Genomic DNA, 25,340 nt, shown 5'->3' on the forward strand with positions numbered 1-25,340 from the left:
AAATATAAATAGAATTATAAATATATGTATGTATGTGGAGGAGGTTAAAATTAAGAGTACTGTACAGAAGAATAAATATGAGGCTAAAAGCCCTAAAAACAATTAAAACTAAAACATTACCCTTAAAATAACCAGATGAGAATATACTACCAGGAGTTCATAGATGTAACATTTATAATCATGCCAGGCCAGCTAGTCGGAACAGGTGAGTCTTCAATTTTTGTCAGAAGGAGCGAAAGTCCGAGGTGGTTCTAATGTCGGGGGGGAGGTCATTCCAGAGGGTTGGGCCCATCACAGAGAAGGCTCTACTCCTTGGCGCTGCCCGCTGGCATTGCCTAGTGGACGGCACTTGGAGAAGGCCCTCCCTGTGAGAGCGGATTGGCCGCAGGGATGTATGTGGGAGGATGCAATCCCGCAAGTAACTAGGTCCTGAGCCATGGAGCGCTTTAAAGATAGTAATCAGGACCTTGAAACGCACCCGAAAAACCACAGGTAGCCACGCAGGAGCGGTGTTACGTGGGAGTATCTAGACCTCCCCATGATAACCCGCGCGGCCGCGTTCTGGACTAACTGCAGTCTCCGGGCGCGTCCCAAGGGAAGCCCCATGTAGAGAGCATTACAGTAATCTAGGCGAGACGTCACCAGCGCATGAGTGACTGTGCGTAGGGCATCCCGGTCCAGTAGGGGGCGCAATTGGCGCACCAGGCGAACCTGGTGGAACGCCCCCCCTTGCCACGGCTGCCACATGGTCATCCATTGACAGCTGGGCATCTAGGAGGACGCCCAAATTGCGCGCCCGTTCCACAGGGGGCAGTAGCTCGTCCCCTATGACCAGCGATGGAGTCAGCTGGCTGAACCGATGTGCCGGAAGCCACAGCCACTCAGTCTTGGAGGGGTTGAGTTTGAGTCTGTTGTCCCCCATCCAGACCCCGACGGCTTCCAGACACCGGGATATCACTGCAACAGCCTCGTTGGGGTGGTTTGGGGTGGAAATGTACAGCTGTGTATCATCAGCGTACAGATGGTATTCAACCCCAAAACCACAGATGATCTCGCCCAGCGGCTTCACGTATGCATTGAACAGAAGGGGCGAGAGAACCGACCCCTGCGGCACCCCACAAGAGAGTGGCCTCGGGGTCGATCTCTGCCCCCCTGTCAACACATATTGCATCCGGCCAGAGAGGTAAGAGTCGAACCACCGTAACACGGTGCCTCCGACTCCCATCCCCTCCAGCCGGTGCAGAAGGATACCATGGTCGATGGTATCAAAAGCCGCTGAGAGATCTAATAGGACCAGGATAGAGGAACAACCTCTATCTCTGGCCCTCCAGAGATCATCAACCAACGCGACCAAGGCTGTCTCAGTGCTGTGCCCGGGTTGGAAGCCGGACTGGCGTGGGTCTAGATAATCGGATTCATCGAGGTGATGCGGAAACTGCTGCGCCACCACATTCTCAACAACCTTCGCCAAAAAAGGGAGGTTGGAGACTGGACGATAATTAGCTAGCTCCATTGGGTCGAGTGAAGGCCTCTTGAGTAAGGGCCTCACCACCGCCTCTTTCAAGACGGTAGGTAAGGATCCCTCACCCAACGAGGCGTTCACTAGGCCCAGAAGCCAGCCTCGTGTCACCTCCCAGGATGCCAGTACCAGCCAGGAGGGACACGGGTCCAATGAACATGTGGTGGGTTACAGCCTTCCACGCAACCCGTCTAAATCCTCGGGGGCAACAGAGTCAAACTCCTCCCAGAGTGGACTCACAAGACTCACTGTTGACGGCCCGTCCAGACCACTGGAGGGGGCCCATCCACTCCGGATCTGAGCGACTTTGTTCTGCAGATATTCTCCAAACTCCTCTGCTCTACCCTGTAAGGGTGCCCCCCGCGTCTCTTGCACCAAGAGGAAGCGGGTGACCCTAAACAGGGCGGCAGGGCGGTTATCCGCAGACGCAATAAGAGCGGCACAATGTCTACCTTTGGCCGCTCTCAATGCCACAAGGTAAGTCCGTAAATAGGCTCTTACCTGTGTTCGGTCAGACTCGGAGCGTGAGGACCTCCACCTGCTCTCTAGACGTCTCCTCTGGCGCTTCATCACCCTCAGCTCCTCGGTATACCAAGGAGCCCGGGTGGGTCGCTGCCGTAGGAGAGGTTGCAAAGGCGCAACCCGGTCCAAGGCCCCAGCCATCGCCCTATTCCAGGCGGCCACTAGGTCCTCCGACCAAGCGCGGGTCAGGGCTACAGGTAGCGGCCCAAGCTCCGACTGGAACCTAACTGGTTCCATCAGATGCTTGGGGCGGTACCAGCTTGGACAAACTGGTTCCGCCTCCTCGTGGTGGGGGGTAGAGCCAGGGAAGTCTAGCCGGAGACAAGAGTGATCTGATCATGACAGGGGAGTAATGTCTAAGTCCCCTATTCCCAGATCACTCGTCCACTGCTCAGATACAAAAACAAGGTCCAGTGTGTGGCCACCTTCATGTGTGGGGCCCTGAATTAGTTGGGTCAGGCCCATGGCTGTCATGGAAGCCATGAACTCCCGAACCACCTCGGATGCTGCTCCCGTCGACGGCAGGTTGAAATCCCCCATAACCAAAAGTTTGGGGATCTCCACCGCCGTCTCCGAGATCAGCTCGAGGAGCTTGGGCAGGGCTGCTGACATATAGCGAGGAGCCAAGTATACAATCAGCAAACCCCACTGCCTCCCTGGGCCCCATTTCACACCAAGTGACTCACACCCGGGTATCTGAGAAACAGTGAACTCCCTCGGCTCTAGACCATCCCGTATAACCACCGCCACCCCTCCACCCTTACCCAGGGCCCGAGGCTGATGAAATGCATGGAAACCTGGTGGGCACATTTCCACGAGGGACAAACCACCCTCGTGACCCAACCAGGTCTCTGTTATTCCTGCAAGGTCCAGCTCCCCCTCAGAGATCAACTCATTAATGAGGGGGGCCTTGTTGGTCACGGACCTTGCATTGCAAAGCATCAGCCGCAGGCCCTGTCTCTGTAGATCCCGACCACCTAGGTTGCGGGGGTTGGTACAAACGACCGGGCGTAGCCAGCAGCCACGGTCTCCCAACCGACCTTGTGATCTTCTCTTGTCCTCACATCCCCCCCTCCCCACGACCGTTGTAATAAAACAACCCTCTAGCCAATGTTCTAGCTGGGAGAACACGGGTGGACAAATGGAGGCGAGCCAGGACTTAACAAATGCTAACAGTTTATTGCTAGCAGGTTGCCAAATGCGGCACTTCACATTTCGCTCATCTCAGCTAACTGGCAACAGCTGAGCCCTGTTTGACAGCCCTTTATATACGCCGGCTGTCAAACAGTCAACCAATCAGCGTCGAGCACAGCTCCCCCTAGCAAAACGGACCAGAGGGAAACTATGATACATAACAAATACCATCTTAGTAATTAACTCCAAAGCAGTTGTAAAATATTTATACTAAGGTCCACAATTGGACCTTAGGCAAAAGGAAACATAAGTTATATAAATCCCCAAATTTATTGCAGGTTCTAATAGATAACCATATTAAATTATATTATTACAATTAAACCTCACATTTTTCAGTACTTCTCAATGTTGGGAGGTTTTCAGCTTCTAAAGCTGAAAAAAAAGGGTCTCATATGGCTGTCAAAAGCTTTAGGCCCAACACTGAGAAATCTCTGAAAGTTGTTACCAAATTTTATTAGTTATTGAATTTACATCTCACTTCAATCTCTTGGCAATTTACAATATATGGATAGGGGAAATGAGTCCATAGTATGATAAAAAAACAAAACAAAATCATAAACTCAACAATCACACAGCAATAAAAAAAATAAAAGATGGGAAGTAAGTCAAAGGTGTCAAAATGCCTGCTGACAGCAAGTGTGATCTAAACCAAATTAAAATGCAATAGGAAATATTTAACAAATTGGTAATTTAAAAAATTATCCCGAAACATGTATAATTATTGTGACCATACATCTTTTATTATAAAAGGCAGTCCTTTATCCAAAAGCTGTCCTTTTAGATTTATTTTTAACAACTTGCTTTTCACCTTTATTCTGGTTGTTTCACTTTTATTGTACAAATGGTGCCTTTAATTCACTGTCTTCCACGTTCATATGAAAAATATGGAACTGAATTCCCCATTTAGAATACATTTATATGTACTGTTTTAGATGTTTTTTGTACAGTCGCAACTGCATTTTGTACAGTTTTTCTTTGATTTTGTCCTTGCATTTTCTTAGCAAAGCTAAGTTATAAACATAAACAATATTTTGTTTATCCTTACAGACGCCTTCCAGATTTGCTCCTTTTTCAGGTTTATCCATTTTTTCCCAAGAAAATGTGGTCACTGTCTGCATAATTTTACATTTTAAAATTTGATATTTGAATTAAGTAAAGTAAATACCTTACTTTCTTGTAAATGAAAAATAAAATAGAGCCAGTTTGCATTTCATAAGACTATAAATTTAGCACTTAGACTTATATACTGCTTCACAGTGCTTTACAGCCCTCTCTAAATGGTTTACAGAGTCAGTATATTGCCCCCAACAATCTGGGTCTTCATTTTATCGACTTTGGAAAAATGGAAGGCTGGGCCAACCTTGAGTCGATGAGACACAAACTGCTGAACTGGTGGCGGCTGGCAGGCAGTAGAAATAGCCTGCAATCGAACCACTGTGCCACTATGGCTCTTTATCTATTATAGATCTATTTATCTATTATTTCATTTTTATAGAGATATACATTGCATGGATTCCTGGCACAATGCTTTAAAACCAAAAGAAGTCATCAGGATAATGATCTCAAATAATGCAGGCACAATGTTGCACTAAGAGCATAACATCATTAATTAAAGTACCCCATCGTAAACATAACTATCGGCAAACCGATTACAGTGCTTAACCAAAGGCCCTTCAGAACAACTCTATTTTAGTTGCTTTTCTGAAAGAGAGGATTGATGTTCTACCTTGTCATGTGGATTTGTAATTTCAGCCGACATAATAGAAGTTTCAGATTCAGGTATAATAAATTAAACGTGTGCTCTTTATTGCTCTTTGCTCATGGGGTTTGTAGAAAATCTGTGGTAGGTCTATATTTCAAGCTTTACCCATGAGCTCATAATAATCCAATTGAATTAGCGTATGTTAGACACTGTTTTCCCTGGATGTCTTCGATAAAAATGAACATGCAGGCAGGTAATCCAGTCACTGTATAAGCCTCCCTCAAATCTACTGTGATTTTGTTGAATGCCTGCCTGGGGCCTCTGGGTAACCAGGGTATTGTTGTTTTTTAACCAGGAATTTGTAACTTAGAACATCACAGTTGCCCATTTCATTGAAATATTTCCATACATATATCTGAACTCCATGCAAATATGTAACTTCCATTCCCCAATGCGTGCTCATTCACTATGGATATGAAAACAGATTTACTATATAACACACAGGAGGAAAGTGTCACAAGCATATTGGTATTTTTTCCCTTTAAAAAAATAGCTGAATCCAGGTTTTCATAATTAACCTCTATGCTTTTATTTAAGATTCCCCCACCCCAGTCTTATTTTCCCTGTCATATTTTCATTCCATATTATTCTAGTGTCAGTCCTGGAAGCCATCTTTTGAATTGGGCCTTTAGGCCTGCCACATATAATGCTGTGGGAAACTGGGAAGGGGAATTATATGGAGTATGGGAGGTATGGTCAAAATAACATTCCTTTCTCAGAGAGTCAAGGACATTTTGCCCTGCACCTGTAGTGGTGTGACTGGGAGGCCTCTCCAGTTGGGATGGTCCTTGATTAGACCATGTGATGGACATCTGGGTGCTGGGCAGGGGCTTGAACTTTCATTTGGGTGGGGAAAACCTGGAAGCTTTCAGATTTGGGTTTTCCCAGATGTGCCAATATGACATCTCTAATAAAATGGAACTTTGAGGAAAATCAAGGCTCGGAGTCTTCTTTCGTTAGGGGTGTTACCTGGAACCCTGACATCTAGCTTATTCTAGCTTTTCCTTGTGCAATCCACTTCCTGGTTCACATTTTCTCAATGCAAAGCTCAAATTATCAAAGAAACGGTGGCTGTGTTTCACAACTTCCATGTTTGTGACTAGCTCCTAAATCTTTCAATATTTACTGAATCTAAACAGAAGCTGGATCTTCTGGAACTCATTAGATCCTTCTAATGCAAAAGGACAAAAACGTTACAGTTTTGTGCATCCTAGGACTATCCTTTGGTCATAATTTAGCCTTTAGTCCTAATTCCTTGGTTTTACTATTATAGGTTGATACAATTTATTTGCACATCTTCCACTAAGGTAATCATTCTCAGTTTATTACTTTTAGTATATTCATGTAGTCCTCAACTTATGGCCACAGTTGAGCCCAAAGTTTCGGTTGTTAAGTGAGACATTTGTTAACCGAGTTTCGCCCCATTTTACAACTTTTCTTGCCTCAGTTGTTAAGTGAATCACCACAGTTGATAATTTAGAAAATGGCTGTAAAGTGAATCTGTCTTCCCCATCTGTCTTTGCTTGTCAAAAGGTCACAAAAAGGGATCATATGATCTTGGGACACTGCAACGGTCATAAATACAAACCAGTTGCCAAGCTACTAAATTTTGATCCCATGATCATTGGGATGCTGCAAAGGTTGCAACAGTGAAAAATGGTCATAAGTCACTTTTTCAGTGCCGTTGTAATTTTGAACAGTCACTAAATGAACTGTTGTAAATTGAGGACTACCTGTAGCTTGTGGGATATTTCTCTTTCCTCTGGCAGTATTTGTATGTCCAAAGTAACATAGAAAGGTTCCAAGACAAGGATTATAGCAAAGAAGATAGAAATAGCCAAACTTTTTATGATGATTCTTAGACGTCATCAAAACAACACTGGGAATTATAAAAAGGGATGGTAGAATAGTAGCTGACACCTGAATAAACTTAGGAATCTGAAAGAATTGCATCACAGATTGTGGTCAGACTGAAACTGAGTAGTGTGCTCCCAATGAATCTTGTAATATCAAATTCAATTATTTAATATTCCTTTTTTCCACACCAAAAGTTTGTTCTTCTTATCCAAGTCTGATAAGTAGGAAATTCTCATGGGGGGGGGGGAGGGAGAGACATGTTCCCTCTTCTTTGCTTTCCTTTCACTGTTTTAAAGTGTCTATGCACTCACAGTGACACAGGGAATTCCTAATACAAATGTTCTTTGGAATCCATTATTAGTTAATTAGTTAGTTACTTAGTTATTTAATATTCCACTTTTATTATTTTTATAAATAATTCAGAAACCAAGAGGGTTTGTTTTTCAATTGGCTAGAAGTAGGATAGCAATATAGATGTTTATTGAACATTGGTGTTGGAAAGGCTCCTGAAAGGATTGTGGACTGCCAAGAAAATAAACAAACAGATCATTGAGCAAATCAACCCAGAGTTCTCACTCATGGCACTTATGACCAGGTTCTACTCATCCTAGTTTGGACACCTTATGTGAAGCCCCAGATCCTTGGATAAGACTCTAATCCTGGAGAAGGTAGAAGGAAAGGAAAGGAAAGGAAGGGAAGGGAAGGCAAAAGAAAAGAAAAGAAAGGAAAAGAAAGGAAAGGAAGGCATGGCAAGGTGAAAGGGAAGGGAAGAGAAGAGGAGAGGAGAGGAGAGGAGAGGAGAGGAGAGGAGAGGAGAAGAGAAGAGAAGAGAAGAGAAGAGAAGAGAAGAGAAGAGAAGAGAAGAGAAGAGAAGCAAGATGGATAGATTCAGTTAAGCAGCAATGGGTGCACTTTTAGATAACCTATAAGACCAGGTTAGGAGATAGATCATCAAGGAAATTTATCTAAGTGTTCTAAGAGTTGACAACTTGATGGCACATAATCAATCAATTTTCAACTAGATCACTGAGTAAAAGTAACTGAATCAAGGTCACCTAATTAGTTTATGTGCCTAAAGGAGTATTAGAATGAGAGTCTCCCTGCTTTTTGCCCATCACCTTAAACACTGGTATTATATTATATTATATTATATTATATTATATTATATTATATTATATTATATTATATTATATTATATTATATTATATTATATTATATTATATTATATTATTATATTATATTATATTATATTATATTATATTATATTATATTATATTATATTATATTATATTATATTATATTATATTATATTATATTATATTATATTATATTTGCCCCAAAAGCAAAGGGGAAACATATATTTCATAGCGAATGAAAGATTTACCATGTAAAAATTGAATAAGCTCCACTCGTTGCCAGATATTTTAATAGCTTCATTTATAATTCTAATAAAAACAAAGCAGATCACATAAACCTGAAGTTGGTCCACTGTGGCCTATATATAGATATTTGTCAAGGTGACCTGGATTGCACCAAGGAAAAGCATAGCATTAAACTGAATACAAAACTTTTGATCCATTTGAAATGTTAAGGAAAACTGTTTTACTTATTTCAGATAGTTCAACATGAATAATTCACATTCTGCTATTACAATAATTAATATGCACCAATTTCAAAACATGAAAAGGTATAAATTAATAGTGAGATACCAAATCTTGCAAACCGTTATACAATTTCAATGTCAAGAAAGAAGTATAAATGGGAACTCAAGTATCCAAGGTTAAAGGATAAGTGTGGTTTGATATTTTTCTTGCTTATAATTTAGTTGGTTGGGGGGGAGCTTTTAATGGAACTTTCAACTGAAGTTGAAATATATAATAAAGAATAAAGATACTGTGACTCTTTGTGAAGGGCATTTCATTCATGCAAGAAAACTTTATGTATCACAAACAAACTGAAATTGGAGTCTAGCTTACAATTAACAGACAAGGACTTTCCAAACAGGTATGAGGCATAGTTACCATCTCTGTTTCCAAAACTATGTACTGCTTACACAATCTTGAACTAGGATTATAATAGCCGTGCATGTTTTCATGCCAGTTGGGGGAAGAGATTATTGTTTTTAGGACTCACCGTATGCAGAAAGTATGGATATCTTGTTGGCTTGCTATCAAAACTGCAATAAAGTGTTTGTATGTACAAGCTTGGCATTTTAAAAAAAATCAATTTCTATCATAATTCCCAGATATAGATGAGTGCAGTGAACTGGGGACCGGTGCCTGTGGAGATCATGCAGAATGTGACAATATGGATGGAGGATACAGCTGCACCTGTAACGAAGGTTATCAACCATCCACAGGAAAATTACAGTTTAAGGCAAATGATGGCACTTCCTGCCAAGGTAAATGATATTATGGTTTATCTGTTATTATAGAGGTATGTCTTCTGAGAGGCCCACCAATGTCTGTTCTGTCTCGCTTAGATTAATCAGCTGGATATGAAAATGTAGCAATGCAGGAATACTCAGATTTATAGATATTTCTGCCTGTTGATATACAGAAGTCATTTCCCTGCATACAGTGAAAGTTAAATGGATCTCAACACAACTGGCTTCACCTGCAAGAGATCAGATTCCTGCAGTGATTTACATGTGGGTAATCATGCAATTATGCAAATAATACAAATGGCCTCTTTTGCACGATGGTGTCATCCAGCAAAGGCTGTTTAAATCCGTGCACATCATGCAACGAAGTGATTTATTTACACAAATGATGGGAACCACTTCAGGGATGCACTTTCAGATGTAATGCATATTCTTGAATAAAGCCAACACACACACACACACTCCAAGTCAATCTGCTAAAACATGAATTCCCTGTCATTATAAAAGAAAAATTTGCTTTTCTTCTATATTGTTCCACTGTACTGTTAAATAGACAAATTACACTGAATAATTTTCAGTAGTCAACTTTTGGCAATTAAGGCTTATATATTTGTCTTTGAGGAGCACTTTGCATATTGGCCTTTGTGAAAGCATCAAGTCACTGAGGCTTTCTTTCATTGGCTGGAAATGGACTATGTATAATTATGTTATGGCATATTAATTACTCTATTTTTTTTCATTCTGCAGCAATACAAACAACAACCTGTGAACCTAACAACTGTATAACTAAAAACATTAACCAAACTTTAGCTAAAGTAAGTAATACTTATGTAGGCATATATTTGCTGTCAAAGTTTTCTAGATTGGTATAAATGCTTAGACTAGAGCAGTGGCGGTGAACCTTTTTCTTATGGCGTGCCAAAATTGTGTGCACATGAGCTATTGCGTGCACGCATGCCCACATCAATTCAATACTCCCCGCCCACCTGTGCATGCATGCACAACACACACACATACACATGCATGTGTGCACAACCCCTCCCCAGGCTTCAGGGGCTTTCATGAAGCCTGGGGAGGGCGAAAACAGCTTCTCCGGCCCCCAGAGGCCTTCTGGAAGCCAGAAACAGATTGTTTCTGAACTTTCGGTTGGCCCGTTGGGGCTGTTTTTCACCCTCCCCAGCCTACAGAGGCTTTCCTGAAGCCTAGAGAGTGCAAAAATGGCCTCCCCTGGCCCTCTGGAAGGGTGCAAATTAGCTGGCCTGCCAGCAAATATGGCTCCGTGTGCACCTGTGCCACTCATGCCATAGGTTCGCCATCACTCTAGTCTAATACTCGACTAGAGTATTAGATTGGGGCTGGGAAGATCTAGATTCAAATCCTCAGTCTGTCATTAAATTAGCATTAAATGTTGAGTATTGGTATTAGACTATAGCATTCCATATAGTATTGTGATTAATAGAACAGTTCAAAAGTTCTTGAAGAAAAATAGGGAATAAATGCAATGAATAATAGCTGTCACAATCCTGCAGTATACATTTATTGCAATCCTTTCATATCCACTTATGATAATGTACCAGACCCAGTGGCTTGTAACCCTCAATTAATTTAATTTAAGACATTTTATAGGCGTCTGATTCATTGACCTAACTTTTGTAGTTAAAGTGACAGAGCACAGAACTGCAGGATGAAAATATCCTGCAGTGTGTGGCAAGAAGAAACCCAAGAGGGTTGATTATATGATTATATGATTTTTGAAGTTGGATTCATTGTCGTTTCCTTTAGTTACTTTAATTTTATGAAAGCTTCAAGGACTATGTAATGCCACACCCAGAATAAAAATAAAATGGACTTCCTTCATACAAAGTTAGTATTCATTTCTTCTGGAAGCTAGAGAACCTTTACAAATTTAATTACAACTTTCTTTCCCATATAAAAGTTTGATAAATTGCCAATGCACTTGTATTTGCAGTTTATTTATGTTATCTCCTGGTATCAGGCTATAATTCAAGCAAGATTAGATATTTTACAAACCCCCAATCCATTTTTTAACGTTAATGATATTTCCCACACTAAATTTTCCTCACAAATCTGCCATTTCACAACAAGAGAAACAGAACTAATATATATTTAGTTACATTTTGTTATATTTCTTGTTTAAGCATATGAATTATTTCAGTTGTAGTCCAGCCACATATAACAGAAATACCCTGAAATCGGTACACAGAATTGATAATTAAAATTATCCTGGAGCAAATATTGATCCCAGGGTAAGAATTGCTGGTAGAAATGATCTTTAGGTATCGAGCAAAACATTCGTAGTGCAACGTTGTGAGATCACCTTACCTAGACATATTTATTACTATCCAGAAATTCATGGCAAGGTTACATTTGAATCTGGACCTTCTCTGTGCATACAACCTATATTTTATCCACCACATAATTCTCTCTCTTTTAAGCTCAGCAAAAAAAGAACCAAAAAATGGTAGTAGCAACTTTTTAACTATCAATTGAGCACCAATTACAAGTCTTCATTTAAAAAGAAGTATTGGACGACATGCATGATGGTTTAAAACTTTCTTTCAGATTAGCGAATTAAAAGATCCTCTGGCTCTATTACAAGAAATCCACAAAAACAGCATAGGACCCGTTACACCAGTTGAAGTAATTTCTTACGTTGAAATGTTATCTGTACCCTTTTCCTTGCTGCGTACCACAAATTACAACATTTCTGATGAGAGGCTTCGAGATCAAACTCTTAATGTGAGTGAACTCAGAGTTAAAGTTTTGGTTACTTACAAGCGATCTTATTTGGGATACAGCATACAAAGTTAACATAATCTTTTTATTAACCCAACAGGAATTTGTTAGTACTGTAAATAATTTTGTTCAGGAGGATAAGAAGACAGCTTGGGAAGCTATCCCAGCAGACAACAGAAGAAGAAGCCTCACCAAACTGATGCATGCTACCGAGGAAACAACAGCCTTCCTATCTCAGACTTTCCCAAAGATGGCAGAAGTAGACGTTAATGCTAGTGATATGGGTACGCACAGGGAAACAAAACATACTGAAGATGTGTTGTTGTTCTTCTTGCTTGCTTTCTTCTTTTGCATCCTTGCAGACAAATTGTTGAATTGAAGCAGAATTGTAAGTTTGTTCTCGGCTGTTTGAAATCCAACGGATGTGAGCTATTTATTCTTGGTGTTTAGAACTGAATAGAGGGCTAGGTAACCTCTTGGCATTGCACATCTAACCCTGCCATTGATTTTCAGGCATGCATTAGGGAGAAGCTTAGCTAAACCTTTCACCAGAGATGGATAGGCTGCATTCCTTTTCTGACCTGATTACTAGTCCTATTTCTCAAGATAGACAGCCTCTGGCTTGTCGGTTGCATGAAAGTCCTTAACCTTTTTCAATGATAAATATCTTCCCAAGCAGCCTATGCATTTGTTTCATTACAGTCTCTTAACATACGAGGAGTATACAGATAGTCTTTGACTTACATTCACAAATCAGCCCTAACTTTCTGTTGCTAAGTGAAACATTTGTTAAGTGAATTTTGCCCCATTTTATGACCTTTTTTGCCAAAGTTGTTTAGTGAATCACTGCTGTTGTTAAGTTAGTAACACCGTTGTTAAATGAATCTGGTTTCCCCATTGATTTTGCTTGTCAGAAAGTTGCAGAAGCCGATGGCATGATTCCAAGGCACTGCAACTGTCACAAATATGAATCAAGCATCTGAAGTTTGATCACGTGGCCGTGGGGATGCTGCAACGTTCGTGAGTGTGAAAAATGGTCATAAGTCACTTTTTTCAGTGCTGTTGTAACTTCTAATGGTCACTAAATGAATGGTTGTAAGTCAAGGACTACCTGTAGTTCTTTCAATAGGAAAAAGACTACTCTTTCCTGACTTTCAAACCATCCATATTCTCCTGATGATGTCCCTCAACAGTGAAAGGGATCTTGGAGTCCTAGTGGACAACCATTTAAATATGAGCCAGCAGTGTGCAGCAGCTGCCAAAAAAGCCAACGCAGTCCTAGGCTGCATCAACAGAGGGATAGAATCAAGATCACGTGAAGTATTGATGCCGCTTTATAATGCCTTGGTGAGGCCACACTTGGAATACTGCATTCAGTTCTGGTCGCCACGTTGTAAAAAAGATGTGGAGACTCTAGAAAGAGTGCAGAGAAGAGCAACAAAGATGATTAGGGGACTGGAGACTAAAACAAATGAAGAACGGTTGCAGGAACTGGGTATGTTTAGCTTAAGAGAAAGAAGGACTAGGGGAGACATGATAGCAGTGTTCCAATATCTCAGGAGTTGCCACAAAGAAGAGGGAGTCAAACTATTTTCCAAGGCACCTAAGGGTAGAACAAGAAGCAATAGGTGGAAACTAATCAAGGAGAGAAGCAACTTAGAACTGAGGAGAAATTTCCTGACAGAACAATTAATCAGTGGAACAGCTTGCCTCCAGAAGTTGTGAATGCCCCAACATTGGAAGTCTTTAAGAAGATGTTGGATAGCCATTTGCCTGAAATGGTATAGGGTTTCCTGCCTAGGCAGGGGGTTGGACTAGAAGACCTCCAAGGTCCCTTCCAACTCTACTATTGTATTGTATTGATAGCAGTGTTTCAATATCTCAGGGGTTGCCATAAAGTAGAGAGAGTCAAGCTATTCTCCAAAGCAACTGAGGGCAGGAGATGAAACAAGGAGAAAAGCAACTTCTTAGAGAGATGTTTCTTCTAAGGAGAAGTTTCTCCTTAGAAGTTTCTCCTTCTAAGGAGAAGTAAGAATAATTGATCAGTGGAACGATAAATTGCCTCCAGAAATTGTGAATGCCCCAACAATGGAAGGTTTTATGAAGAGATTGGACAACCATTTCTCTGAAATGGTATAGAGCAGGGGTGTCAAACTCCTGTCGTCAGGGCAGCATCACATGATGTATAGGGACTTTTTTCCCGATTAGTAAACTGAGTAGGGGTAAGGCCAGCATGTGATGCATCTGGCCCATGGGCCATGAGTTTGACACCCCTGGTAAAGAGTTTCCAATCTGATCAGGGGATTAGACTACAAGACCTCCAAGGTCCCTTCAAACTCGGTTTATTCTATTTATACTCTATTCTATTTAGGAAAAAGGAGAACCTCTTTCTTAGGTACTGGAAAAGACTTTAATGAGAGCCTGCATTTTGAAAACCATCATTCTTTAAAAATAAATAACTAAACAAAAATTCTGCATAAGTAGAAGTATGCTGCTAAATAATTCCAATCCATCAGTCAAACTTTTGTTTTGTTTATCACAAAATTGCTCATTGACTTTTCCATTGTTTTACAGAGGATTAAAGCACTGGACTGAAATGTAAAGCTAAAAGATTTCATGTGCTACTTTCTCATTTCTACTTTGCGGTGGGAGTGGGGGTTGATATTTGGTCTGTTTGTTTTTGACAACAAATATCATTAGTGTCCAAAGCAGTTGAATTGCATGCCTTTATCTTCACATAAACACACACTGAATGGATTGCAAAATAAATACTTTCAAAGGTATTGTCTCCTGTGCTTTTAAAGAAATTGGTATTCACTTTCAGAAATGCATTTTTAATAAAGTGGAAGCTCTTCTGAAAGCAGCTTTCGTTATTCTTTACCAAACCTCACTTAATGCAAAGCAAATTAGAGGTTACTTTTTTTCCCCCAGGCAAAGAATGAAAAGGTACAAATATGGAATTAAAGGACATCCACCTACCATGAATAACATGGTCCTAGAGCTTAAAGCACGTGAGCAAAATAGTGAAGGGCTATGGATCGGTGTTGGGGATGGAGCAAAAGGGACAAAGGGTGAAATATATAACATTACATCATGTTAATGCATTAATATTATGCATTAATATGAATGCATAATATTAATACTGACATATTAATTTATGTACTTGAACTTTGAGAGATACAAGCACACACAATAAGATCATGCGCATAATAGGATGTTCTGTTATTTGGGCACCACTACACTTTGCTGTGGAATTACTGGATTGAAGGGTTTTTGGAAACATTAATAACATTGTGGGGGTTTTTTCCCAAAAAATTTATTTTTTAAATAAAAACCCAAACAAAAAATCCTCCATTACAAAATTGTAGAAAGTGTGTCAATTGGTTACACAGAATTTTCGTACATCCTTTCCACCGTCATCACCTCTGATTCACATCAAATTATCTATTTTACATCACATATATTTATATATATTGCTATCATCATACCTCATCCTTCATATGACTATAGTTGTTTTAACGTCCCTTTATAAGAAACATTCCAAATTTTAAACCAAAACCACATAGTGGCATTCCCTTATCTATTTTCAATATCATCCAATCACATTATACCTTTATAACACATTCAAAATAAAAAAAATAATTATGTTTAATAAAGTTTTTAAACCTCTTTTCTTAATCATTGTTTACAATTTTATCCAATTTCCCTTTTATCGTGTCAATACAAATTATTACATTATTATCATTATCAGTCATTTATTTAACGATAATTTGACTAAGTTTAATTTACTTTTTCCCCTTTTTTCGCCATTTAAATTTTTTACCAAATTTCCTCTTATCAAACCAATACATATATATATGCATTGTTATCCTTATCAATTATTTATCTAACTTTATGCATTAATACTACATTTTTAACATAATGCTCTAATTTTAACAAAAATTTTAAACCTCTTTTCTTAATCATTGTTTACAATTTATATCCAATTTTCCCTTTTATCATGTCAATACAAATTATTACATTATTATCATTATCAATCATTTATTTAATGATAGTTTGACTAAGTATAACTTACTTTTTCCCCTTTTTCAACCATTTAAAAATTTATACCAAATTTCCTCTTATCAAACCAATACATACATACATACATACATACATACATACATACATACATACATATATATATATATATATATATATACATTGTTATCATTATCAATTATTTACCTAACTGTATCATTATCACTACATTTTTAACATAATGCTCTAATTTTAACTAAATTTAACTAGTATTTTATTATTAGTTTTCATATCTCATATCTCATACCTTCTTTCCAGTAATAGAGTAGTCCTATTTCTTTTGCCATTTGTGGAATTGATCTTCTGGATATTTCCTTAATCAAATTTGTTTGGACTTCTCTTCGAAACTTATTGCTTATTTCATATCTGGTAAAATCTCGAAACCCTCCATCAGCTTCCTTAATCAGTTTATCTTTGGTTATCAGTAGTGTTTTGGTCAAACGTTCTCTCCTTAAGTCCATCCATTTTTCTCTTTTTCCTTCTTCTATACCAGTGATGGCGAACCTATGGCTTGTGTGCCACAGGTGGCACGCGGAGCCATTTGTCAGTGCGCATGCGCATGCTGGCTAGCTGAGTTCACCCTTTTTAAAGCCATTTTTAACCCTCCCCAGGCTCCAGAGGCTTTATAGGAGTCTGGGGAGGGCGAAAAGAGCCTGCCCTGCACCTCTTGGAGGCCCTCCGGAGGCTTCATGAGCTTCCCTGAAGCCTCCGGAGCACAAAAAAAATCGCCCTAAAGGCAAACCGGAAGTTTGGGAACGGACTGCCTGTTTTCTTGGAGGGTCATTTTGACTGCTCCGGAGGCTTCAGGGAAGCTGCTTGAAGGTCCCTGAAGCCTTCGGAGCGCTTAAAACAACCCTCCGAGCAAACCAGAAGTGACTTCCGGTTTGCTCGGAGGGTCGTTTTGACTGCTTCGGAGGCTTCAGGGAAGCCTCCTGTTTTCACTCTCCCCATTTTCCTATAAAGCCTCTGGAGCCTGGGGAGGGCAAAAAAAGCATGCAAAAAATGGGGGGGGATGTTGCGCCTGCAGTGAATGCATGCGCACTGGAGGGGTCGCGCATTGCATTATGAGTGCGGCGTGCCTGCACATGACCCCCTGCGCTCCCCCCACTTATGGCATGCGAACCAAAAAAGGTTCGCCATCGCTGTTCTATACCATGAAATCTGTAGTAAAGCACCTTTCCATCTATCTTCTCTTTCCTTGTTCCACTCTTTCCATCTCCAACCACATTCAATATTGTGGATTTTGAAGCTGTAATAACAGTATAGCCCAGTGTACAGGTAGTTCTTGACTTAAAACATTTCATTTAGTGTCCGTTTGACTCTGGAAAAAAAGTGACTTATGACTCTTTTTCACATTTATGACCATTGCAGCATCCCCGTGGTCACATGATCAAAGTTCAGATGCTTGTCAACTGACTCATATTTATGACAGTTGCAGTGTCCCGGAGTTACGTGATCCCCCTTTGCAACTTTCTGACAAGCAAAGTCAATGTAGAAGCCAGATTCATTTAACAACTGTGTAACTAATTTAACAACTTTAGGGATTCCCTTAACAATTGTGGCAAGAAAGTTTCTAAAATAGGGCAAAACTCACTTAACAATTTCTTGCTCGGGCTCAATTGTGGTCGCATGTCGAAAACTGCCTGCAATAGTTCTTGCACAACTTTATACTAAGCTAGTCTTCAGGGTAATTGTTATTTCCAAAGACATTATTGCCCTTTTTCTTTTTCAGCTGTAAGACTTTATACTTTTGACCCGGAGAAGGTGAACCTCATCAACCAAAATACTGAGATGGGAGGAGACAGTATTATGATCTCTGCAAAGAAAAAGGAAATATCGCCCGCTAAAGGTTAGGATGGTGGTTTGGGGTTGTTGGTACAATATCTGGACTCAATGGAAAACTCTCTCTTTTTCTTAGATTCATCAGCCACATTGTTCCACTTGCAGCATGAAGAAATCCACTATAAAGTTAAATAGATGAAATAGAAAGTGGAAAAAATTGTTGCCATTCTGGGGTTTTCATTCTTACACTAATAAATCTTCATAAGTATTTTATGATCTGTTGCACACATTGACTGTTAAGGAGCTTGTGAAAACTACATTTGCCTATAAGGAAACCTTTTCCTTAGATTTCAAGGGAGCAATCATCAGCAAACAGTCCCCTGAATCCTGAGCAGAATCACTGAAATAGTGTAGAACAGTGTTTTTCAACCTTAGTGGCTTAAAGATGAATGGACTTCAACTCCCAGAAGTCCTCAGCTATCTTGTGGGAGTTGAGGTCCACCCATCTTAAAGCCTCCAAGGTTGAGAAACACTGGTGTAGAAGTTCTCCATCATTTTGGTCATGGTTTCAGTCACTAGTTTCTGAAGTGATATATGGGCTAAATACCTTGGGGTGAAATTCTAAATGATAAATAAGCATTAAAGGGATGAGAGAAGTTGGTAAATGAAATACAGAAATCACAAGCACAAACTCCTTGGAAAAAAAGAAGAAGAAAATGGGGAAAGCACAGTGTCAAAAAATGAAACAGAAATGGAATAGAAAAAGAAAACAGGGATTAATAATTAAGGAGGAACACAAACTGCTGGCGTGAGGTTGTGAGGATAGACTCAGGAAGGCTAAAACTTAGAATGACAAGAAGATGGTGAAAATGAAATTGCCTGGTATCTTATTTGTGTCCTCTCAGAAGAAAGAGTTCCTAATGCAATTGAGGCAAATAGGGTTTACTATAAAAACTGCTAAAGGAGTTGGATGCGTTTAGCTCTCAAAAGAAAAAAAGGAGAGATAAAAACTGATTTACATACTGGATATAACAAACATCATCCTATTCAAAAGAGATTGAGCTGCTGTCTGTTGAGGCTGAAAGCATGTCAAAAAACAAGTTAAAATTAAGAGATGGATGGATGGATGGATGGATGGATGGATTGACGGACAATCTGAATATTTTTTTAAAAAAATCTAAAAAAAAATAAAAAGTAAGAAAAATAAGCTGCCTGCCTAGAACAGTGGTAGAATCTCTTTGACTGGACATTTTCACATGAAATCTTCAAAATCCTCTGGATTTGGTGTGTTTCTTCATTCACCTGTGAGATGGACTAGATCACGGGTGTCAAACTCAAAACCTGTGGGCTGAATCCAGCCCGTGCGCCTCTGCCAGCAAAAACGGAGATCTGTTTTCACTAGCAGAAGGTTGCAGGAAGCCGTCGCAGCCGAAAACAGTGCTCAGGAACTTGTTTTCACAGGCAGAGCTCGGCCCACCACAGGTACCCCCAATGTAAGGGGCCTCAAGCTGGCCACATCCAGCCTGGCCATGCCCAAGATCAAACAAAACCCTGATGAGGCCCTCAATGAAATCAAGTTTGACACCCATGCACTAGATGTTCTATAAGGTTCCTTCCCATTTTAAAAGTCTAGGGTTATCTGAAAGCAGGCAGAAAAGGAAATTTGTGAAAGTGCCTTGTAGATGAGAAAAAGGAGGGCATGTAAAAAGAGAGAAGTCTAACAAATGCTGTGCAATCTGAGTCTTCAGGGGCAGATGTTTGATTATGTAGGATATTTAATATAGCAATATATACATCGCTTTACATCCCTTAAATAAGTCATTTATTCCCAATAAAATGAGATATCATTTTGTACAAAGTGATAGAGTAGTACATGATCTGGGGTGTATCATGAACCTGGAATTTAACCACAAGACTATAATTCCACAAGTAAAATTATATTTTTAACTGTACACTGGGGAAGTGCTAATATTGCTGCTTTTTTTGGTTTTGGTTTTGTTTTACTTGAAATTGATAGTTTAAAAGTTTTTTTCCCCAGTCAGATGGACCTTTAATTTAGCAGGTCTTGTTAATGCAGTCTGCAAAGTATTGTTCTTTTTCCTATTTTAAAATAAATTGGAATGGAGTGGGAGGAATGCCAAAGAAATTAAACCTAAAGTTTACATTTTGACTATGTCACAAATCTTTTATATTACATGTGATTCATGGACTTGATTACAAATTAGATTAAAAAAAGTTTCTGCATCCCTTGGTAAACAGAGGTTTCATTTTATGTGATCCTGCATAAATGTAGTTAGCTTACAAGCCAGTGTCAAACTCTGATTTCTGAAGTAGGTTTGCTTCTCTAATCACAGCTTGTGGTTAAGAAAAAAATTGATTAGTTGGAAATGGAAACAAATATTTTTGATGCCATTCTTGTAGCTATGCCAAAGTATCAGAGTCTGCTTATGAGTTACATCTGAACTCTTTGTATGAGTTGACCCCGAAATTAGCCTCCTATTGATTGCTCCTTTCTCCATATTGTACACAATATTTAATGTGACTTTCTGTCTCAGCGGGAGCACCAAACATAAATGCTTTCAGAGCTTACTGTTGATCATAACAATAGGGGGAGGCATGATTCTTGGCAAGGTATAAATGCCTTTGGATATACTGTATTTAAGTTTAAATGATGAGAAATAACGAACCCAAATAACTGGATTTTAAAAGCATTTTCTGGGGTTTGCTTTTATTTCATAAACATTATGATCACCCTTCTTTTATTACCATTTCCAAGCAAAGTCACTTGTTAGGAAAAGATATAGGTCTATATCAGAGATGGGTTACTCTCGGTTTGGCCCAGATCGGGAGAACCAGTAGTAGTGGCGGCAGGAGACTCTGGGAGGCCCACCCTCCCGGATGCTTCTGCACACAAGCTTCTGCACATGCACAGAAGCGGCGCACGCGAGAGAGAATGAACCAGTAGTAAAAAAATTGGAAACCCACCACTGGTCTACATTCAGAATGTTGTCCAGTTTATAAGGGCTATATTCCTTGGAGAAGTATATGAGCAGGGGATGTGCGAGTGGGTTAAAAAAAAGAGGATGGCAATCATGACTGTGGGAATGAAGTCTTGAACCTTTTTTTTTTTTTTTACGTTAACCTTTTGGGCGATGCAACTAAAAATGAAGTGGAGATTCACATGCATAGTTACAATGGGCAATGTGGACAACACTTGTCTGGGACTGGAAATGAATCCCCTAATGCCTGGAACCTATAGCATCTTAAATTGTAAAGTTGGAAGATTTACCTTCCAAAAATAAGGACAATATTCTTTGATTGAATGTTTTATCATTAAATTTAATTTCTAATAGTGGCACATCCCTTATTGCTTTAAACATTTCCCTCTGTTTCTGCGGTCTTTCTATAAGTTTGCTGCAAAAATTTCCATTGATTTGATATTTTTCTTGTCAGAGTTTAAAAAGGTCTTTTGATTGTTGTTTCCTTGTTTCCTTTCTAAACATTATTTTACTATTTATTTATTTTTATTTTTAAAAATCAACAATCCTCAAACCACTAAGCATGTTTTATTTGATGGATAGGCACAGTTGCAGTTGTGTTTCTGCGATACGACAATATTGGAGCTCTGCTTTCATTACCACAGAATTTGTCCCTGACAGAAAATACAGAGGATAGAGAAATAGTAGGTTCATCAGTTATAGCTGTTGCAATTAGGTCCACTCCACCTGGACTGTATCCAGCTGAGAAAATAATATTTACTTTAAAACATACACAGGTAAGTTTTCTTTTTAAAACATCTCTCATTGAGGACTGTAATTTTTCTGTAGTGGGTTGCAAGGGCTGCTTTGGCACTATCCTTATAACTCTGTTGTTTGCCAATATGTTTGCCCTAATATAATTAGAAGGGAAATTACAACGTTGAGTTTAGCACAGCAAGTGCAAGGCAGGGAGTAGGAGTCGGTAGCTACTAAAAAGTGTGAAGTGAAACTGACAAGAATAATGAATGCATGGAAGTCTTATTACACATTTGTCAACAATCTGCAAGTGTAACCCAAGGTTCTTCCTTGTTGGAGGCTGAAGTGAATATGAACATTTTTGAAAAAGAAAATAGCACCCAAGCAAAAATTAATGAAGCACATTTTGTAAGTGTAAAAGAAAGTTTCATTTATAGAAAATGCATTATAGGAATAATTAAAGCCTAGATCATTGGTTCCTACTATATACCCAGGACGAAAGGGGAAAAAATAAATTATTTCAGATTAAACACAAGCAGTAATAGGTGAAGTAAACCCCTTAACACTCTACCAGCACCCTACTGCCCTCTGGTGATCAGTAGATTAGGAGGTCCTAAAGGGTCGGTGCCAATAAATTTGTACTTCCAACTCTCAATTCTGAGCATTTTTCCACTTGCAAAGTGAGAGGCTGTTGCATTCCTTATGCTAGTTAGCAAATTACAACCACCACAAAGCATAACATTTAACAGGACATCTAAGTGAACGGTGCCACTGTTTCTTATAGCCGTCTGCAATCACAGTGACAGTTTTTCAGAATAGCTATGTAATTCCGGATATTTCATTTTGGATTACTTGCCATTATACAGTGATAGTACATAACAGCTGAGAGCTACAGAATGATAAATGTGGATTGAAAAGATGAACAGTCTAATCCACACATAGCCATTAAACTCCGCTACATATTCTTGGAAAGTAAGCGCTTCTTGATTTAGGCACTCTTGTGAATGTCAAGGACCGATTGTGAATTATTCGGAGGCAGTTCAGGGTATAATAACAACAACAACCCATGTGTGAACTTTGGAGATAGAATAAGGGAAAAGGGATGGTAGAAGGACATTTTTTTAAAAAAAAATAGAGGCATTTTCCATAGATGTTAGAAGTTCAAGATTGAAAACAGGTCAATCCAACAGAAAATAAAGTATACGCACTACATTGGCAAAATTAGAACTACAGGAAGTGAGCGAAGAATAATATGAGACAGCAACCAATTAAAAAAAATGGTGATTCCTTATGGATTTCCAATGGCATAAAATGCAACTAGCATCCTGGGCCAGGCCCTAAAGATATGAGCCAGATCTTCAAGACATTCCAAATTTCAGAGGTGAGGTTGTTCATTAGACGAGGTTCACACAATTGTATGCCGTTTATCATTCTTAACACATTTTGTTTCTGCTCCAGCCTTTAGGCAAAAAGGATGTTAAATGTGTATTTTGGAATTATTCAGAAGACACAATGGAAGGAAACTGGGCCACAGAAGGGTGTGAGAGGACCCACTCCAATAGCACACATACATCATGCAGATGTAACCATCTTACTCATTTTGCAGTCTTGATGTCTTCACATGGCTCTAAAGTTGTAAGTGGTTTTTTTTTAATTTAAAGACTGTTTTTTTAATTGGTCTTTTCTGTTTGATTTTAATTGGTCATAAACCCCATTTATAAGGAATATTTTCTGCAAACAAACAGATTAATCTCTTCCTCCACCACTTCCTTCTTCAGGATTAGATATTTCTGTGGCTTGGTTGATCCTGAACACAATATTCTTAGAATCTCTAGATATCCATTGGTACAACGTGGTCCATTTCTATCTTACTTTCTATGCAAGAGGGTTGGTCACTGTTTGTTTTCCATGGTTCATCGTGGAACACCTTGTTTTTTAAAATGGCCAGCTGTTCCTTTACATTTTCATACGTCTTTATTTGAAAAAAATGGGCTGCCTTATACTTTTAAAAAATCTGAACTTGAAATGAGTCTTCCATTTCAAAAGGTATTCTCACCTACATTTAGTTGGAAGAAAGATCCAATGAGAGATCTATGCTAGCTATGAGTCCCTGCACTATGATTCACAGACAATAGAAATTACTACAGTTGCATGCCAAAGTTTCAGCATCCCTGGTAAAATTGTATGGATCAATGATGTTTCTTTGACAGCCTGACTCTGTAATGTGACAAAGAGCATTATATTATCTACAGTTTAACCTATCCTCCTGCAATCACTATCTTGTTTTCCAACTGCCCCACTGATCAGTTCTTTGTGAAGTGAAAGAGAATTGATTGCTGTCCAAACTTTTTTTTTCCTTGCCAAACTTATTCTGTGCAAGAACTGTGGGTTTCATTAAACACTTTTCTCTGCATCACTTCTTAGTCTGTGTACTGTATCTCAGAAAGCCATTAGAAAGACCCTCATTTGTCCTTCATCATTTTTAATATTCACAGCGTCTGCTCACTCCAGAGGTTTAGAATGAAGAACACACAGAAGTTTCACACTTTTCACACTTTGGAGATGACATTTCAAAAATTAGATTTCGCAGTGCTGACCTAGAGTTATGCTAATAAATTATATGAAAAGTAACTAAACTATGTGTTTCAGTTTTCTTCATATGCATATTCATTTTAGTGCCAACATTCTTCATTATAACTTTATAATATCTTTTTTTATTTATGAATGACACTGAAACATTCAGAAATGTACAAAGATTATTTTGATATTCAGAAAGGGTACAATTGACATTAAAATGAAACCCACACTAATTGTTCCTTCCTCTGTGCCAGACTCTTTGAATAATTTGAATAATAACAAAAAGAGAGGGAGGGAGGGAAGGGAAGGGAGGAGAAGGGAAGGGAGGGGAAGGGAAGGGAGGTGTGAGGGAAGGCAAGGGAGGGAAGGTGAGGGGAGGAGGGAGGGGGAAGGGAAGGGAGATGTGAGAGGTGGGGAGGGAAGGGAAAGGAAACTGTAATCTGTAACCAAGACAGAAATGGATAATCAAGACTAAAAGTAAACATTCTAGACAAGAGTTTTTTATTTATTTGCTGTATTACTGAAACCAGGGAAAATCCATAAAATGATGGAGCAGGTGCATCTGCCCTTTACATGCTGCAACACACATATACACTTGCAACATGGACAACCTTGGGAAAAAGAACAAAAATAAAGTTTTCTTCAAATGTTCAAATAGACTAAATTTTTTCTTCAATCCCAGGAAGCAAAGGATTATATTCTTACAAGAATCACTCAGCTTGGAATAATTATCTCATTGATTTGCCTCGCCATGTGCATTTTCACATTTTGGTTCTTCAGTGAAATCCAAAGTACAAGAACAACGATTCATAAAAATCTCTGTTGCAGCCTTTTCCTGGCAGAGTTTATTTTTTTGGTCGGAATTAACATGAACACTAATAAGGTGAGTATCATTTCTTAATGCTGAAAATGGTACGTTAACCAGCCCATTTTCAAAGGTGCATGTCCTCATGAGCCTTTGTGAGTCTATGTGATGTCATATGGCTTGTAACAGAGTGTCATTCTCCAAAGCATCTGAGAGCAAGAAGCAATGGGTGGAAACTAATCAAGGAGAGAAGCAACTTAGAACTGAGGAGAAATTTCCTGACAGAACAATTAATCAGTGGAACAACTTGCCTCCAGAAGTTGTGAATGCCCCAACAATGGAAGTTTTTAAGAAGATGTTAGATAAAC

The 25,340-nt window shown here is 39.3% G+C and overlaps 1 protein-coding gene across 2 annotated transcripts in view; it reads left to right on the forward strand.

Annotated features, from left to right (window-relative positions):
• ADGRL4 (adhesion G protein-coupled receptor L4) overlaps positions 1-25,340 on the forward strand; it is a 132,096-nt gene that overhangs the window by 70,136 nt on the left and 36,620 nt on the right. For both annotated transcript variants that reach the window (XM_081949601.1, XM_081949602.1), the window contains 8 exons: positions 9,100-9,255; positions 9,985-10,052; positions 11,821-11,997; positions 12,095-12,278; positions 17,807-17,923; positions 21,438-21,631; positions 23,049-23,225; positions 24,850-25,050. In XM_081949601.1, coding sequence (XP_081805727.1) covers positions 9,100-9,255; positions 9,985-10,052; positions 11,821-11,997; positions 12,095-12,278; positions 17,807-17,923; positions 21,438-21,631; positions 23,049-23,225; positions 24,850-25,050 — 1,274 coding nt within the window. The remainder of the gene's footprint in view (positions 1-9,099; positions 9,256-9,984; positions 10,053-11,820; positions 11,998-12,094; positions 12,279-17,806; positions 17,924-21,437; positions 21,632-23,048; positions 23,226-24,849; positions 25,051-25,340) is intronic.

Source organism: Natrix helvetica, assembly GCF_964273705.1.
Source record: "Natrix helvetica genome assembly, chromosome: 3".
NCBI classification, from domain to species: Eukaryota; Metazoa; Chordata; class Lepidosauria; order Squamata; family Natricidae; genus Natrix; species Natrix helvetica.